The 16,472-nt window shown below is 43.3% G+C and overlaps 1 protein-coding gene across 1 annotated transcript; it reads left to right on the top strand.

The window, feature by feature from the left end:
- Positions 1-8,558: 8,558 nt before the first annotated feature.
- metrn (meteorin, glial cell differentiation regulator) lies at positions 8,559-11,729 on the top strand. Its single transcript, XM_058061826.2, has 4 exons — positions 8,559-8,821; positions 9,387-9,823; positions 10,537-10,596; positions 10,707-11,729. The coding sequence occupies exons 1-4, from the start codon at positions 8,733-8,735 to the stop codon at positions 11,018-11,020; spliced, it is 900 nt and encodes a 299-aa protein (XP_057917809.2). The 5' UTR covers positions 8,559-8,732; the 3' UTR covers positions 11,021-11,729.
- The last annotated feature ends 4,743 nt before the right edge of the window (positions 11,730-16,472 follow it).

Here is a 16,472-nt window from a genome sequence, read left to right on the forward strand (position 1 = left end):
CACATATTTTATTGCATTCAATGTTTAAAAAAATGTATATGGCTCTCACAGATACACATTTTAAAATATCTGGCCTTCATGGCTCTCTTCGCCAAAAAGGTTCCCGACCCCTGATCTAGGGATACGTTTGTACTCACAAAACCAGCTTATTAAATCCTACCCCTCCCTCTGGTACTTTTACAATCACTAACTGTTACATTTGTTCACTTCCTGCTTTCCTAATATAGTTTAAGTTTTTTAAGTTCTTTTAACTTCATTTTATTCTAATAATTATGATTAATAATAATTTATATTATATAATATGATATAATTAGATATGTTAATAAGATATTATATAAATATTTTATTGTAATAATAATTATTATTTTATAAAAAATATAAAAATTTTGTCACGTACCAAAGTACTAGGTGATATGACAATTATCATCCAGGGATATGTTTTTACTCACAAAATCAGCATCTTATCCCTGAATTATGACTTTATGTTGATTCTAAATGCCATACATATGGTTTGTATGGGACTGGTGAGGTTATTTATCTCCACTGTGGGATGAATGAAGCTTTTCTTCAAATTAAATCTCAAATGAATTTCATTTGACACACACATTTCATTTTATGACGTCTTGAGGCTGAAATTGCATCCACGGGTGGCGATTGAGCAGCTGTTGAGAGTTTTATCAGTTTTTCAGGTGTGAAATGTGAACTGTTCATGTGCAATGTTAGTGAGTTGTTTAGTGCCGGGGGGGGGGGGGGGGGGGTATTGGCATGTGTCTTTTGTCTGGCTACGCTATTGTGTCAAAGAGGGGGGCTTAAAGTTTAGTTTCAAGTCAGTTTGTGTGTGTGTGTAGAAAGGCTAATTACATTGTGCACAGCCCAGGATGACCTTCGCTGACCAAGCTGAATTGAAGGGAGGAAGAGGAGGAGGAGATGGAGAGCAGTCAGGCAACAAAAACTGAGCATGCATTCTTTTAGGGTTTGGATTGTGTTGCATTTTGTATCAACTTTATGTATCAATGTCAGCCACACAAGCATGAAAAAGGGGGTTTGATTTACTCTTACTTTGCTTGGATGTCAGATAATTCATGTGATAAATATCTAAAGCAAAAAAAAATGCTTTAAAAATGGATCAAGACTGAAGACTAAATCGACCACTATTTTGTTCTTTCTTCTTTTTTTGTTCTTTCTTTTTATCTTGTTGGTATATTTTCATGATTTTATAGGATTAACATTCTTTTAGTGTCATAATGAATTTAAAGAAATATTTATATTTTTAAGTGATAGAAATAATAACGCAATGTGTTTATTTATATCCATAAAAATATGCATAATTATAAGTTATTATTCATGAATTTATGTATATTTCTTATAGAATTATAAATAACACAAATAAAAGAATGAAATTAATTTAAATAGCATTATCCTTGTATTTTTTAAATGCTATTTTTTTCCAATTTAATAATTTTATGAATACAAGTATTATTTATACTTATTTATAAAATTATTAAAATGTTCCCAAAAATATATGAACTTATATATAATAACAGCAAAACAATGCGATGAAAAAATATTATTACTATTATTTAATGCGTATTATGACTATTTGCATGTATTCTAAAATCATTAATAATAATTGTTGTATTGTAAATTATTAATATGTATTAAATATACATAAATTTAGAACATGCAAAAATATGAAATAAAAAACATCTAGTTATAATGTAATTGTGTGGCACGGTGGACTAATGGTTAGTTTGCGGCCACACATACAGGAGATGTGGATCTGTTCATTTCACAGAAGCCAATGTGAGGTATCAATTGATGATGCGGTTATCATGTTTACAAAGCCTCATCTCCTCTGTAATGTGGACGTTTATTAGTAAAGCCTTCCAATTTTCAAAGAAACTAGCTACTAAAAGGACCCCAATTTGCCCGCCAAAAATGATGCATGTGGCCTTTGTGTGGGCGACTCCATTGTAGTCCAATAATGCCATTCATACGTGGATGCTGGATGTGGTCAGCAACCCCAACATCTGTCTTCCCCTGTGGACTTCAAGTGTCTATTGTCACATTTTGGAGGGAATCTGCTTCTTGTGTTAAATTTCCCTCCAAACCGATCCGGCCAATTAGAAGCGGTGACGGGGGGAAGGGTGAGCCACCCCTAAAAAAAAACTCAGCAGACAGCAACGAACCTCTGTCTGACCTCCCCAGCTGGGCTCAAACAACAGACTTGATCAAACTGAAGTGTTGTGCTGAACCGCTGAGCTGCGGGTAAACAAAGCACTCAGGCAAATGAGCAAATCTGGGATGGGCATGCAGACCCCCCCTTTATTGGTGGCTAATGAGAGCTGTAAAGGTGGAAGTGAAAGAAGAAAGGGACGATGCAAGCAGGTTTCCATCAAAAAACAAAAACAAAAAAGAAGCCCACCAGTGCAAAATGACAAAGTGACCGCAAACGCGTTCATTTGAATCTGGCAACAATTAAACACTTTGAAGAGGCCCCCCAACCTCACTGGAAGCTTCCTGTGCAATCCGGGGTGTTATTCCCAATTTCCCAATTTCAATAGCGACATGACAAGAACCACTTTAAAAGAGTCTGGCTGGTTTACATTGGAGTTAAACTGCTCTCATGTGTGCTTTTCTACTGAATGGAACATACAGTAAAGCCGTACATGCTACACCACATCCATACTTATTTCAGCTCTTGGAGCTCTAAATTATTCATTGTATGGCCACTTTTGGAGCTCAAATGCATTTTTGCACAATTTGTTTTGGTACCTTGTCACTAGAAATGCCATCAAACTGCTCTTTAGCTACGATTGAGAAAGGGTGGGAACTCTAAAACTGATTTAAAACTGGTGTTATACTTATTACTGGCTGCACGGCAAAGAGTGGTTAGCGCGCAGGCCTCACAGCTAGGAGACTCGAGTTCAATTCCACCCTCGGCCATCTCTGTGTGGGGTTTGCACGTTCTCCACGCGCATGCGAGGGTAAGCTTATCATGAGGATAAGCGGTAGAAAATGAATGAATACTTATTACCTTTTATGTATGAAGCATATACAAAAATGTAAATTAGACAAAAATCTACCCACTCAGTCCATTTTAGACACCTGCAGTCTGCCTCTCCCTTCATTCTCCAAATGGACAGTCCCAGGGGCACACAGCTGTGACCTCTGACCCCAGACCCTATAATTAGGTTATATATATAGAGCGAGAGCTGACGGATGCATAAAGTGCAGAAAACAGTCAAAGGGTAAAGTAGCGCAGGCTAGATGAGGATGCCTCAAGTGGAAGAAGTAGAGTACTGGTATTTAAAGAAATACTTCTTTTTGGTGTTCTTAAAGGTTACACTGGTAGTGTAGTTGCTGAAAATGATCATTACATATAAAGAGTCAGCATCAGGACGTGTCCAGGCTGGTCCACTAGTAAAAGTACTGTAACTGAGCCAGTGTTGCTTTTGAGTTCCGTGCTGATATTTAAAGGTAAGGTTTCTCCATATTGTTGCTTTGGGGGGATCCCAATGGAGCAGATGAAGTACTGAGTACCGTGACAGTGCAGCTAAGTGATCTATTACATGTTTAGAAAAGCATTAAGACGGCGTTCTCAAGGCGTCTTCGCGTGTTTCCAGCTGCGTTTGCCGTCAAGCTTCTCTGTTGATCTACTCTCGTCTATTCACTTTCCCACTGGCTTTTAACATGAGAGGCAACCAGAAGAGACATTTACTGTCTAACAAACAAACACGCTGATCCTGGGAAAGCAGGTGTCACTTTTCACATCTGCGTCTCAAGGGGAAATGGAGGAAACATGCAGTGGAAAGTGTCTCCAGGCTCCCGTAGCGGACACTCTTCTCACAGCCTCTGGCCGCCATGGGACTCAGGCCGCTACTTAACCTGTGGGAAGGGATGTGCCCGCTACTCTCACACAGTCGGCACAAAACGACGGGAGTGTGTTTAGTTAGCATCTGCATACAGCAAGGTACACAATAGTTAGCGCTTTGGAGGAACCAAGAGATAAAGATGAACGTTTTGGCAGAGTTGAAAAACTTTCATGTTTCTGTGCATGATAACGCCCCCAAAAATGAGTTAACATGAGCTAGCTAACAATGCTAACATTGGGACACACTCCAACAACGTTTTATATACATGCTGTGATCATGCAAGAACAAGTACATTGATGATACCGTGTAATACTACAGTATTTTGATGATTTCAGAGACCCGTTGACCGGAACTAACGCCACTTCCGCTTCCTTCCGCTTCCTTCCGCTTCCTTCCGCTTCCTTCCGCTTCCTTCCGCTTCCTTCCGCTTCCTTCCTCTTCCTTCCGCTTCCTTCCGCTTCCTTCCTCTTCCTTCCTCTTCCTTCCTCTTCCTTCCTCTTCCTTCCTCTTCCTTCCTCTTCCTTCCGCTTCCTTCCACTTCCTTCCGCTTCCTTCCGCTTCCTTCCGCTTCCTTCCGCTTCCTTCCTCTTCCTTCCGCTTCCTTCCGCTTCCTTCCGCTTCCTTCCGCTTCCTTCCGCTTCCTTCCGCTTCCTTCCGCTTCCTTCCTCTTCCTTCCGCTTCCTTCCGCTTCCTTCCTTCCCCCATGCAGAGAATAATGTTGCTGTATGAAACATACTAACACACACAAAACAGTTACTTACAATGCATGTTCTCATTGGGGTAGTGTAGGTAGCGTCACTCACAACGTATATAGCGAGACTTTGTGTTATTCCGCCAGAAATATAGTACTCCGCGTCAGCTGCTATAATAAGAATACAGCTGTAGGTGGTTAATATACAGGTCACTTGTGTAAATGGAACACTGTTTTTTTCTTTTGGCAGGACAAAATCGCTGTGTCCCAATGATGCACATTTTAACTCATTTTTTCACGTTATAAGGCACAAAAAAAGTGAAATAAATATATATTCATGTTTCACATAAGGATTGTGAATGATGGTCAAAATTCCCCCAAAAAGTGCAGTTCCCCTTGATCTATAAATAGTTTTCCATGGCAAACTGAATGAAGTAGCGTATGAAATACTGGCTCCATCTCAGCATTTTTATCATCAAACGGTATGATGTCGTGTCCCATGACCAACCTGGCAACAAGACGAAGCACAATCCAGGAATGCTGATTATCAGAGCACCCTGACAAGATATCATTTCGGGGCAGATAGCTAGACAACTCAGCGCTGGAACACAAACATCAGCCATGACAGATCGGCCGGATTAGCAGCGAGGTGCCATGGGAAGCAAACAGTCATGGGAAAGAGGGCATCGGGGATGTTTGCATTGAACTCCTTAAAAATACGCACTCCTACAAGCTATGATACAATGCTGTGACATTTTTGCATTTTTTTAATGTTCGTAGGAATATTTTTCTCTTTCAGAAAGAGCAAAACCTCCAAGAAAGAGTCTTTCAGGCAGTGTTAGCGGGAAGAAGCACAGAGGGAAAGTTACACACATGCCGAGGTCCTATAAACACTGTTGACACCGCACTGTTACGACATCCTCTCTGTGTTTGCACACACACACACACACACACACACACACACACACACACACACACACACACACACACACACACACTGGAATCCAGAGCAAATACACAAAAAATTCACACATGCACATAAACTCTCGTAGGCATACGACGCCGCTGTTTGAAGACGTTCTCATTGGCGGGCGGGTGAGATGCTGTCCGTCATTGAGAAGTTACACAACTGTACCACGGTGGGAATCTGCCTCATCGTGTGTGTGTGTGTGTGTGTTTCATTGAGTGCAATGAAAAGCAGCATTGTTCTACACGCAGAGCGGAAACAAGCAGGCCTGATGGTTCTCACACACACACACACACACACACACACACACACACACACACTGAAACTGACCTTTAATTGGATCCGACATTGATCGGCCACAGCAAACATGGGTTCCAGTAAAGCCCACTTTGCCTTATATCGCAATGTCACAACTTTTAGACATTTGGAAAATGAAGTCTGTAATTAATTATTGTGGCGTGTTGGACCACATCAAGTTAACTCGTGCTTGGAAAATGAAGTACAATGTAAAGCCTTTTAAAGTGGAACTGCACTTTTTTTGTGATTTTGCCCATCATTTGCCCATCATAATGGAGTTGTACATTGTAGCAGCTAACATTAAAAAATATTTTTGTGACTAACACGATGCCTCGCTTAGCACTCGTGTCAGCATCAGAAGAGTGGATACCTAGCTTTTAATTTGGCTACAAAGACTCTGGAAGATGCTGGAAGACACAGCCACCCCAAGGAGAGCGGACATCGTAAGTGTTGTCGCTGTATCTACGCTACTAGCATAAGTATGTCTGGAATGATAAGTCTTGATCTTTTGAGTTTCCATTTCAATTCCATTACCATCATGATAGATTTGCATCCACTGTTTTGTTGTCGTCAGTCAAATAGCTTTTCATTTTAAGGTGACTCCTGTAATTGTTACTCAATATACATTTAGTTGACGTACATGGATGTGTTTGAATCCGTAATCAATACACTTTCTTGACATGAACAAAGCAAAACTTGTTCTCAATCAGAAATCACTCCACACTCTTTATTGCTCTCTGGTTCCACCATATCTTACTTATTGTGTGGAAATACGGGCTAATAACTATAAAAGCAATCTTCACTCGCTAAATGTACTGCAAAAAAGGTCAGTAAGGATAATTCACAATGCCGCCTACAGAGAACATACTAACTCCTTATTTCTAAAATCACAAATACTTCAACTTGCTGATATAGTTCATCTTCAAACAGCTAAAATAATGCATAAGGCTAAAAACAACCAATTAGCTAAAAATGTGATCCAATACTTCTCTACAAGAGAGGAGAAATATGATCTCAGGGAAGAAGTACATTTGAAACACTTCTATGCTAGGACTACGTTAAAAAGCCATAGCATTTCAGTATGTGGAACTTTGGTACGAGGTGCACTATTAAAAAAAACAATTATTATGGAAAGCAGGAAGTGAACAAATGTAACAGTTACTGATTGTAAAAGTAGCAGATGGAGGGGTAGGATTTAATAAGCTTTGCTTCTTCCTACTCCTTTTGGACATGTGGAACTGTGAACTGATTATGGGATGCACTCAATTGTAATCTGATGCATGTTCAAATGAAATAAAACCATTACCATTATTACCAATAGTGAAGTCCATCACTATGAATGTACGTATTCATTTCACCCCCCCCCCCCCCTTTGAAATAGCCTGCAGGAACACAAAGCTCTATCCCTGCCCAACAGCAGACAATAAAGCAGCTGGATTTCTGCACATGTGCCTTTGTCTGCGACCCGGGGCCCTTGTCATAACTCCATCAGCCGGCCCTGACTTTCATCACACTCACACTGAAACGTCGGCGACTCCAGTGAGATGGATGGAGGTGCTTTGCACAAAAGAATATTTGATATGCTTCTAAATACCGCCACATGAAGACGAGGCACAGCGGGGTGAAAGTCACAAGGCTGGACGGCCGCACAGGAGGACAAAAATCTTCATCATAGCTGATTCGGAAAATAAGATTAGCATTATTGACAAGGGCGCTATGAGCTTTTGTTGGCTTTTGGATTGAACTCAAAATTTTAAAATAACAAATCGAAAGCTTACTCATCTGCTTGCACTCGTTATGTAGTCATATATTGTTATGCACAAAACCCACGCACACTCAGGGGAGAACATGCAAACTCCACACAAGAGATGCCAAAGCAGAGATTCAAACCCATGTCTTTCAGATCTCTTGACTGTGTGGCCAACATGCTAACCACTAGGCCACTGTGCGTCCGACCATGGACTTATTATTAGTCAAGAAATATCGACAGACAAGTCAGGACGAGTGCTTAGTGTGCAGGCCTCGCAGCTAGGAAACCCGAGTTCAATTCCACCCTCGGCCATCTCTGTGTGGAGTTTGCATGTTCTCCCCGTGCATGTGTGGGTTTTCTCCGGGTACTCCGGTTTCCTCCCACATTCCAAAAACATGCTAGGTTAATTGGCCACTCCAAATTGTCCATAGGTATGAATGTGAGTGTGAATGGTTGTTTGTCTATATGTGCCCTGTGATTGGCTGGCCACCAGTCCGGGGTGTACCCCGCCTCCCGCTCGAAGACAGCTGGGATAGGCTCCAGAGTTGAAAAGTAAAGTAAGATGAAAATGTGAACAGCAACCCGATGATCCTGATTAAAAACCCCACTTTGCTTATTAATTTACATTAAAACAATAAGTTGCATGTGTTTGGCCTGTGTCAGTACTCTTTTTTTATCTCAATTGCATGTATGTGCATGCACTGTGGGGGGGGGGGGGGCAAGACAAAACTGCTCACATTGTCTCAGTTACTTTGCTGTGTCCTTTATGCACACAATGGGGAATTCTAACATACTTGTGCACTGTCACTCTTTCTTCAGGTCAGACGGGCTGGCTGGATAATCCCCACCCCCCTAAAAAAAATACCCTCAAGGCCCTGCCCCCCTCTCCTGCTCCTACTTGAGAGAGCAGTGGTTTAAAGTTTCCTGACTCCGTCTCTGATTGGTTGCTCAAGTTTTACTAAAGGGGATAAACTTGGGAGCTCAGTCAGTCACTGGGTGAGGAGCAGGCAGACACTTTAGTCAGTTAGGGGGCTCTTATCTTTACACTTGGGGGGTGAGAGGATGGTTGTGAACATTAGAATATAGAAGGATTTCAACTGCATTGGATTATTCTATTTATTTTTTCCACACCGCATCATTTGTATTTAAAAGATGCACATTTTGGGGATTTACACCATTTGGATTTTATTCCATACAACTCTGTGCAATTATTCTGAGGACCAGTGCAGCTGGAGAGGAAGGCAAGTTGTCCTTTTTTCCCTCTAATTTTAGAAGCCCTACAGGTGACCGCAACATGTTGAGACTAGATGTTTTTAAGCTCTCTGCGTGTGTGTGTGTGTGGGGGGGGGGGGGTTGATTGCAGGAGGCCTGCAGGGTCCAGACAGACAGAAGACTTGAGGGATTAATTCTAAACTCTGCATACACATGAGGTTTTGTAATAATATTCCCATGGGGTGCTTATTTATTTAAAAAAACAAACACATGACTCTGGCATGTCATGTGGGCACCTGTGCTCTACAGAGCTGCCAGCAGGCGGAGCTTTCCATTATTTCTGAGTTCGGCATATAAGTTTAATATTTGGTATTATAATATTTGGTGGCAAAAATTAAAGTTTACAAATAAAAAGTATCCATCTTAAGGCAGTACTGAGATGGGGTGAGGGAGGGGGTCAAAGTGGGGCACAGAGAGGCTTTCTTCAGAGGCTTTTTGGACATTTTCCATTTGACATATTTTTTTTCTTTATTCTTCTGAAGCTGTTGGCCCAAGAAACATGTATTGACTTGTCTTCTCTTTCTTCCACTCCAGTGGTTTATCCCAGCAGCGGGGCAGCGTGGAGCAGATTTCCCTCCACTGCTCTGAGGGCACCCTAGACTGGCTGTACCCCAAAGGAGCCCTTCGCCTCACCCTGTCCCCCCGCCTACCCTCCATAGCGGTGGGCCCTGGCGGCAGCAGCTCCTCTGGCCTCATCACGGCCTGCATCAAACCCTCCGAGCACTTCCACGGCGGCCAGCTCTACCTGGAGAGGGACGGTGTACTGGAGCTCCTGGTAGGGGACCGGCTGGAGTCGTCTCCCCCACCGAGGGTGCGCTGCTTCAGCCGGCTTCCGGGGGAGAAGGTGGCTCTCTTTTTGCAAGCAACGCCTCACCAAGACATCAGCCGGCGAATTGCGTCTTTCCGCTATGAGCTAAGAGGGGACTGGACCGCTCGCTTGTCGCTGGACTCCAACCACATCAGCACTTTTGGTGAGTTGAGGTCACAACCTTTAGCTGACTTGCAGGGATTGGGAAATGCGTGAATGATTCACAATTTAAAGTTCTGTGGGCTGACTGGACTCTGCAGTGCAGCCAAATTTTCCCTGTAGGCATGTTGGTTTGGAGCAGGGGAAGCAGAGTTTGGTAAAGGGGAGGGGTACAAAAGCACAGTATGTGGGGTGGGGGGTGGGGGGTTCCTCCGGCTCTTTGAATGCATGCCGCTAGAGCATTCTGGGATTACTGCCGTCGCCTAGGCGACAGAGGCCTCTCCCCAGCTGAGATGCTCCCCTCTTTTGTTGAGCCGTGGGGTAGACTTGTCTGCAACAGTGACCCCCACCCACACATTAAGTTTGCATTGCACTGGATAGGAAGGAATCTCATTAATCAAGAGTGGAGAATGTGGAGTTGCCTTCAAGGACCATACCAGTTTTTTTTGCCTCTGTAGGAATGAACTTGTGAAGAAAAAGTTATTTTTCTGACTAGGACTGCAGTCCTCTTTTGAAGTCTATTAGGTGTGATTCTAGACACCCAAGAAGGTTTTAGGGTGGGGTGTACCTTTAAAGCCTCCACTGTTAAAAGCAGCAGCTGTTGGTACTTTTGTTGCACAGTTCACATTCCTGTGCATTTGAACTTTTTATAATTAGCATATTTGAATAGATGAATGAGTCACATGGGGTCACTCACTGACTTTCCTGTTTCCTCAGATGCATGCAGACCCTGCAACAACACAGAGATCCTGATGGCCGTGTGCACCAGTGACTTTGGTAAGCAGCCCCCACGCGCACTAATCCTGACTCTTTAGAGAAGGGTGGGATGCAGCATTCATGGAAAAATAGACTGTAGACTCACCAGTACGTGTGTTGCTCATCCACAGTGGTGCGAGGCAACATCAGGTCGGTGCAGGAGGATGAGAACCTGCGGGCAGCGGTCATCAAGGTCAGCGCCACACGGGTTTTTCGCCAAAAGTACACGCTCTTCACCGGCACCAGCCGGGTGTCCACCAGGGGCGAGATCCGCACCCTGCTGCAGTGCGGAGTCAGACCGGGTCCAGGCAGCTTCCTTTTCACCGGCAGAGTCCACTTTGGGGAGGCATGGTTAGGTTGCGCCCCTCGCTATAAGGACTTCCTGCACGCTTACACGGTGGCCAAATCGGCACAGCAGATACCCTGTGAACTTCCTGTAGACTGACCTCCTTCTGACCTTTTCTTGCTGCTTGTCTACATGACACAGAAGGCGGTATGGAACGCCAGGTCAGTCCTGCTTCAGGTTGGGAAGCCATGTTGGCGCCACCAAGTAGAGAAATGGATTCTCCCATACACCATTTCCATGCAATAGCAAGCCCAGCGAGATTCTCTGGAGCTTCTTGGTTGGCGTGGAGACAAGAAGAGAGTGGTGAATTAAGTTGAACCATTCATTCAGGCCTATTGGGTGTGATTCAAACTCAGGAAAATGCATGAAAAGTAAGCCAGAGAGGACACATGTTATTAAGCAGATTATATAGAGTAAAGAAATTGCACTGTGTGAAGAAAAGGGAATTAAGCTGCAAGCACTGAAAACCAAATACGTTAATAATAAGCAACTATATGTAGCAGAGAGGTGCAGTTGTGAATTTAATATACGTATGTACAGAGACTGCTGTCACAGCCCAAGTAGTGCTAAGAGCACTTTGTACACTCAAGCCCATCACTCACTGTAAATAATCATATATGACTGGTGACTATATATGCATGGCTGTTTACAATGTGCACTGTATCAACCAAATGAAGTGCTGAAGTCTTACAAACACTGCCATTTGCTCTGTGTGTGTAAATATACTGTACATACATGTAAATATGTGGATAAGATATTCTAAAAACACTATTGTTGATTATTTCTATGTTCTGTTAGTAAAGTACACTTTAAGAAAACTATCTTTTTGCATGTGCGGTTTTTGAATATAAACCTTTATCAGTAGCACTCGTCAAAAGTGTTCTTTTCTCACACATAAGTCACTTCAAGTAGCCATGAAAGTGACCCTGAACGGCCAAGAACAAGCGACAAGGAGGCCTAAACAAGATTTAGCGAGTGCAAGTCGAAAACAGAGCATTGGAATTCTGTTGTCCTCACTTTCCCCATTTCCAGGAGCAGGAAGCTATAAATTGTCATTATGGGGGCATGTCTGAGCGGAGGTGCCACACGGTCGCTGGGTCTATCCAGACTACGTGTGTTATCAAAGCAAAACTCTTTTCAGCCTGTAAAATGTACCTTGTCTGTGCAATAGCACACACGGTACATGTTCAAGTGACCACCTGTTTCTCCTCGGTAAAACATCACATTTACTGCAAGCAGCTGAGGAATTAAGTTTAGGTTGCCTGACTTGTGTTGGAAATGAACTTTTTCAACCAAATTTATCACTTCACTGATTCTGCACTCAGACACCCCCCCCCTCCCCCCCCCCACCCCCCCCCCCCCCCCACATAAGGTTATTGTTGCAAGGCGCGCAAACCAAAACAAAGAGTAATCCAACTCCCTCAACACATGCATGACGTGAAGCTGTGTTTGTGGCACCGTAAATATGTTAGCCTCAATGCCAAGGACAATCTCAACTGATTCAACATGAATGCATGCGAGTATCTTCAGAAGTACAATAAAGTACTCGTCCCCCTTTTGTTGTTGTGCAGCTGAGGTGAGGTATCGACACAGCGAATCATGAAGACCACAGGACAAGGGATGGGAAGATTTAAATGGGTGTTGACTTCTGAGAACATGCAAACTCCACACAGAGATGGCCGAGGGTGGAATTGAACTCGAGTCTTCTAGCTGTGAGACCTGTGCACTAACCACTAGGTCGGCGTGCAGCCAAAACTATATATTCATTCATTGATTTTCTACAGCTTTTCCTCACGAGGGTTGCAGGGATGCTGGAGCCTATTCCAGCTGTCTTCGGGCGAGAGGCGGGGTTCCTAGTACAAAACGCTACCCTCTCTACATGACAGGGGTGTTCTGCTGTTTTTATACTCAACGATCTTCAATATGACGTACGGCAAAAGCGCGACTGAAAGATCCTTTATTGGAGAGGAGTTTTGCTGTTTTTAAGGACCAACTGCAAAAATTCTACTCAAAGATCCTCTATGACAAAAGCACTCTGCTGTTTTTACCTAGTGCAAAAATGCCAGTCAAAGATCCGCTGTATGACAGGAGCATGCTGAGGTTGTTAAGGACCATCTGCAAAAAGGCTAGTCAAAGATCCTCGATGTGACAACAACCTTAAATCAACAGCCTGCTTCCTCGCCATGATACAAACAATAAGGACATCGCTGACTCATCTTTTCAGTGTGAAGTGGAACATCCTCCAAATGTGCTAAAATATGTTCCAACGTCCAGCTGGGAATAAATTCTTTCCCATAACGCTGTCTCCACGCAGCTGTTGGGTGTGTTGGTTGGGTGCTGATTTGGAAAGTGTGCTTGACACATCCTCATGCAGCAATCTTATTGGCTGACACTTTTTGGGGTTGCCAAAAAAGACTTTGGAATAATGAATCACCCAAAACAATGATTCTTCTTTTCTTACTTATTGCATTGTACTGTGGTTAGCACACAGGCCTCACAGCTAGGAGACCCAAGTTCAATTCCAACCTCGGCCATCTCTGTGTGGAGTTTGCATGTTCTCCCCGTGCATGCGTGGGTTTTCTCCGGGTACTCCGGTTTCCTCCCACATTCCAAAAACATGCTAGGTTAATTGGCACTCCAAATTGTCCATAGGTATGAATGTGAGTGTGAATGGTTGTTTGTCTATATGTGCCCTGTGATTGGCTGCCGACCCGGGCCCGAAGACAGCTGGGGTAGGCTCCAGCCCACCCCCCCACGACCCTCGTCAGGATAAGGGGTAGAAAATGAATGAATGAATGAATGGCTTTACATGCAAACCAATGTTCTCTCTGTGCTTTTAAAACAGAGAATGCTACAGCATATAAAAATGCCCAAAATATATCACAATCAATTGTAAAATATCATGTGACAAGATCCTTGTTGGACTGTTATAAAACAGCAGGAAGACATTTCATGGCTTGGGTCCAGTTTCAGCATATGGTGGATTAATCGTGATTAAAACCAGCTGTAACCATGGCAACCAAACACCATAAGTCTAGTCTGCCCACCTCACCCAGTCACCATGTCCATGACCACACTGGCATCCCAGATTCCCATTACAGTCTCTGACAGCTGGGATTGCAGAGTGGGAATTATGTGAAGCAGCCGCATCATCGTTCCCATCCTTCAAGCTAGGAAAAGTGACGATGATGGATGTTCTCTTTCAAGGCAGATTGTACCGAATGCAGTGAGGATGGGTGGGCCTTAAATGCATCACAGATTAACACAGATTAGCACATAAGCCAGAAAATGTGCAGTGAAGGCACTGCATGTGTAAAACATTCATTCATTCATTTATTTTCTACCGCTTATCCTCACGAGGGTCGCGGGGGTGCTGGAGCCTATTCTAGCTGTCTTCGGGCGAGAGGCGGGGTACACCCTTAGAGTTGTTGATGTTATTTATTGTATTTTATTATGTTTTGGGTGAAGTTTATAATGTTATTCATTTCTGTTTTTAGTGTCGTTTATCAATATTCTATGCCGCTTATTGTCACTATGGTCAACAAGGGGTATGCTGGAGCCTATCCCAGCAAACTACTGCCAAGTGCCTAGAAGGAATAAAGTCAAATCCTTTTTGTAGGACCATACTGAATTACATTTTTCCCTTTGCATCATTTGCATCATGTTGAATTGCATCATTCATTGATTCAGTTTTCTACCGTTTATCCTCACGAGGGATACGGGGGGTGCTGGAGCCTATCCCAGCTGTCTTTCGGCGAGAGGCGGGGTACACCCTGGACTGGTGGCCAGCCAATCACAGGGCACATATAGACAAACAACCATTCACACTCACATTCATACCTATGGACAATTTGGAGTGGCCAATTAACCTAGCATGTTTTTGGAATGTGGGAGGAAACCGGAGTACCCGGAGAAAACCCACGCATGCACGGGGAGAAGCTCCACAGAGATGGCAGAGGGTGGGATTGAACTCGGGTCTCTAGTTGTGAGGTCTGCGCTCTAACCACTTGGCCGCCGTGCAGCCCTGTGTACAACATCACATGCAAGAATTCACCCTGACTGCATCACCTGAATAGCAAAGAAAGGTGAGATTCATAGAAAATCCCTTTTTTTTGTCGGTGGCCTGTCATGAAAGAGTGACAAGTGGTCATCTTAGGACCAAAGTGGTCATTTTGGGCGGGTTGAGAGGTGAGGTCAGAATAGGAAACAAGTGAGAGCATGTTTATGCGGCTATGTTATGCTTGTCAAGTAGCCAAGGGTGAAGAACGAGAAGCCCCTATTGTTCCTCAAGAGCCTGCAGATGGCTATAATCCCTTGCACTGAAAATCAATCAAGACAGAGTGGACATGGTGCGTAAGATGTGGAGGTGGGCCACACCAGTATCCTTGGTGCTTTCCCGCCAAATTAGTCGGTGAAAGGAAAGACTAAATGATGAAGGGCCGCCGCCCCTCTGTTTGAACTCCGCAGAGCTGCCACCGCCTTTGCCATTCCTGGGGCTGACATCCGCTCACAGGGGGCACGAGCACAAAAACTTCCAAACAATAACACTAGGCATTAATAACGCCACTTAGGTGTTGGAACTTATAAAACCTACCGAACTTACCAACCTTTTTCAGTCACAACAAATGTAGATACATGACGATAGCAAGAGCCAGATGCTGTTATCACTGCTGGCCGTGGAGAACGCAGTAGTTCTGGAGATGAAGCTGAGAATGACACAAAGATGTGAGTATTAAAGCAGTAAGCTATGTTAAATTCTGATTAATGTCCTTATCAATTACAGTAAAAACATTGAGATGAGTCACTTTTTTGGTAATAATAACCCTTCACCCTAATTCTGTGGCTGATGAGTACATGTACTAGTAAATTGAATGCTTCCCTAGTCTGCAACACCATTAAACCCAGCATCCTGTTTCCAAACACCTGCTTCTAATTAGCCTAAACATGACAAATTAACCACGAGGATTTGGATTAAAAATGGAGAAACATCCTTCTTTCCCCCTTGTCACCCATCTGATCCTGCCATGCCTCCTGTCTGCTTCTCCTCGGACTTGGGTTACCGCCTCAGGAACAACACTGCACCACTTCTTTTGTGTTGAGCCAAGAGGTAGGCAGGAACGAAACTGCCACTCACTCAGTTGTTTTGTTGTGTTACTAGTATCTCCTTGCAAGGTTTTTTTTTTTTTACTCAATGTTTTGCAGCCTCAGTGCATGATGTGTCAACTGATACCGGCTGGCACAGTGCCGTCTAGTATGTGAGAACATGATATTTTATTTGTGTTATGAAATCTGTGCGGATGCTTATGTTTTAGTATTGAAGCACAGTTACATCACTGGTAATGATGGTGCTGGAAAAATCAAATCAAGTGATCAGATAATGTTTATTGTGCAGAGTAGTTAGCATTTAGGAATCACATTTATTTGTTTTTTTTGGCAAAATGTGCATTTAGCTTATGTGAAACGCATTTGTGGATGAGACTTACCTTTGCATTTGCTTCTGTCATTTCTTCAATAAAGTTAACAAATATGACAAATAAGGACATTAAAAAGG

The sequence above is a fragment of the Doryrhamphus excisus genome, unplaced genomic scaffold (assembly GCF_037039965.1).
Source record: "Doryrhamphus excisus strain RoL-2023G ecotype Guam unplaced genomic scaffold, RoL_Dexc_Guam_v1.1 HiC_scaffold_24, whole genome shotgun sequence".
Classification (NCBI taxonomy): domain Eukaryota; kingdom Metazoa; phylum Chordata; class Actinopteri; order Syngnathiformes; family Syngnathidae; genus Doryrhamphus; species Doryrhamphus excisus.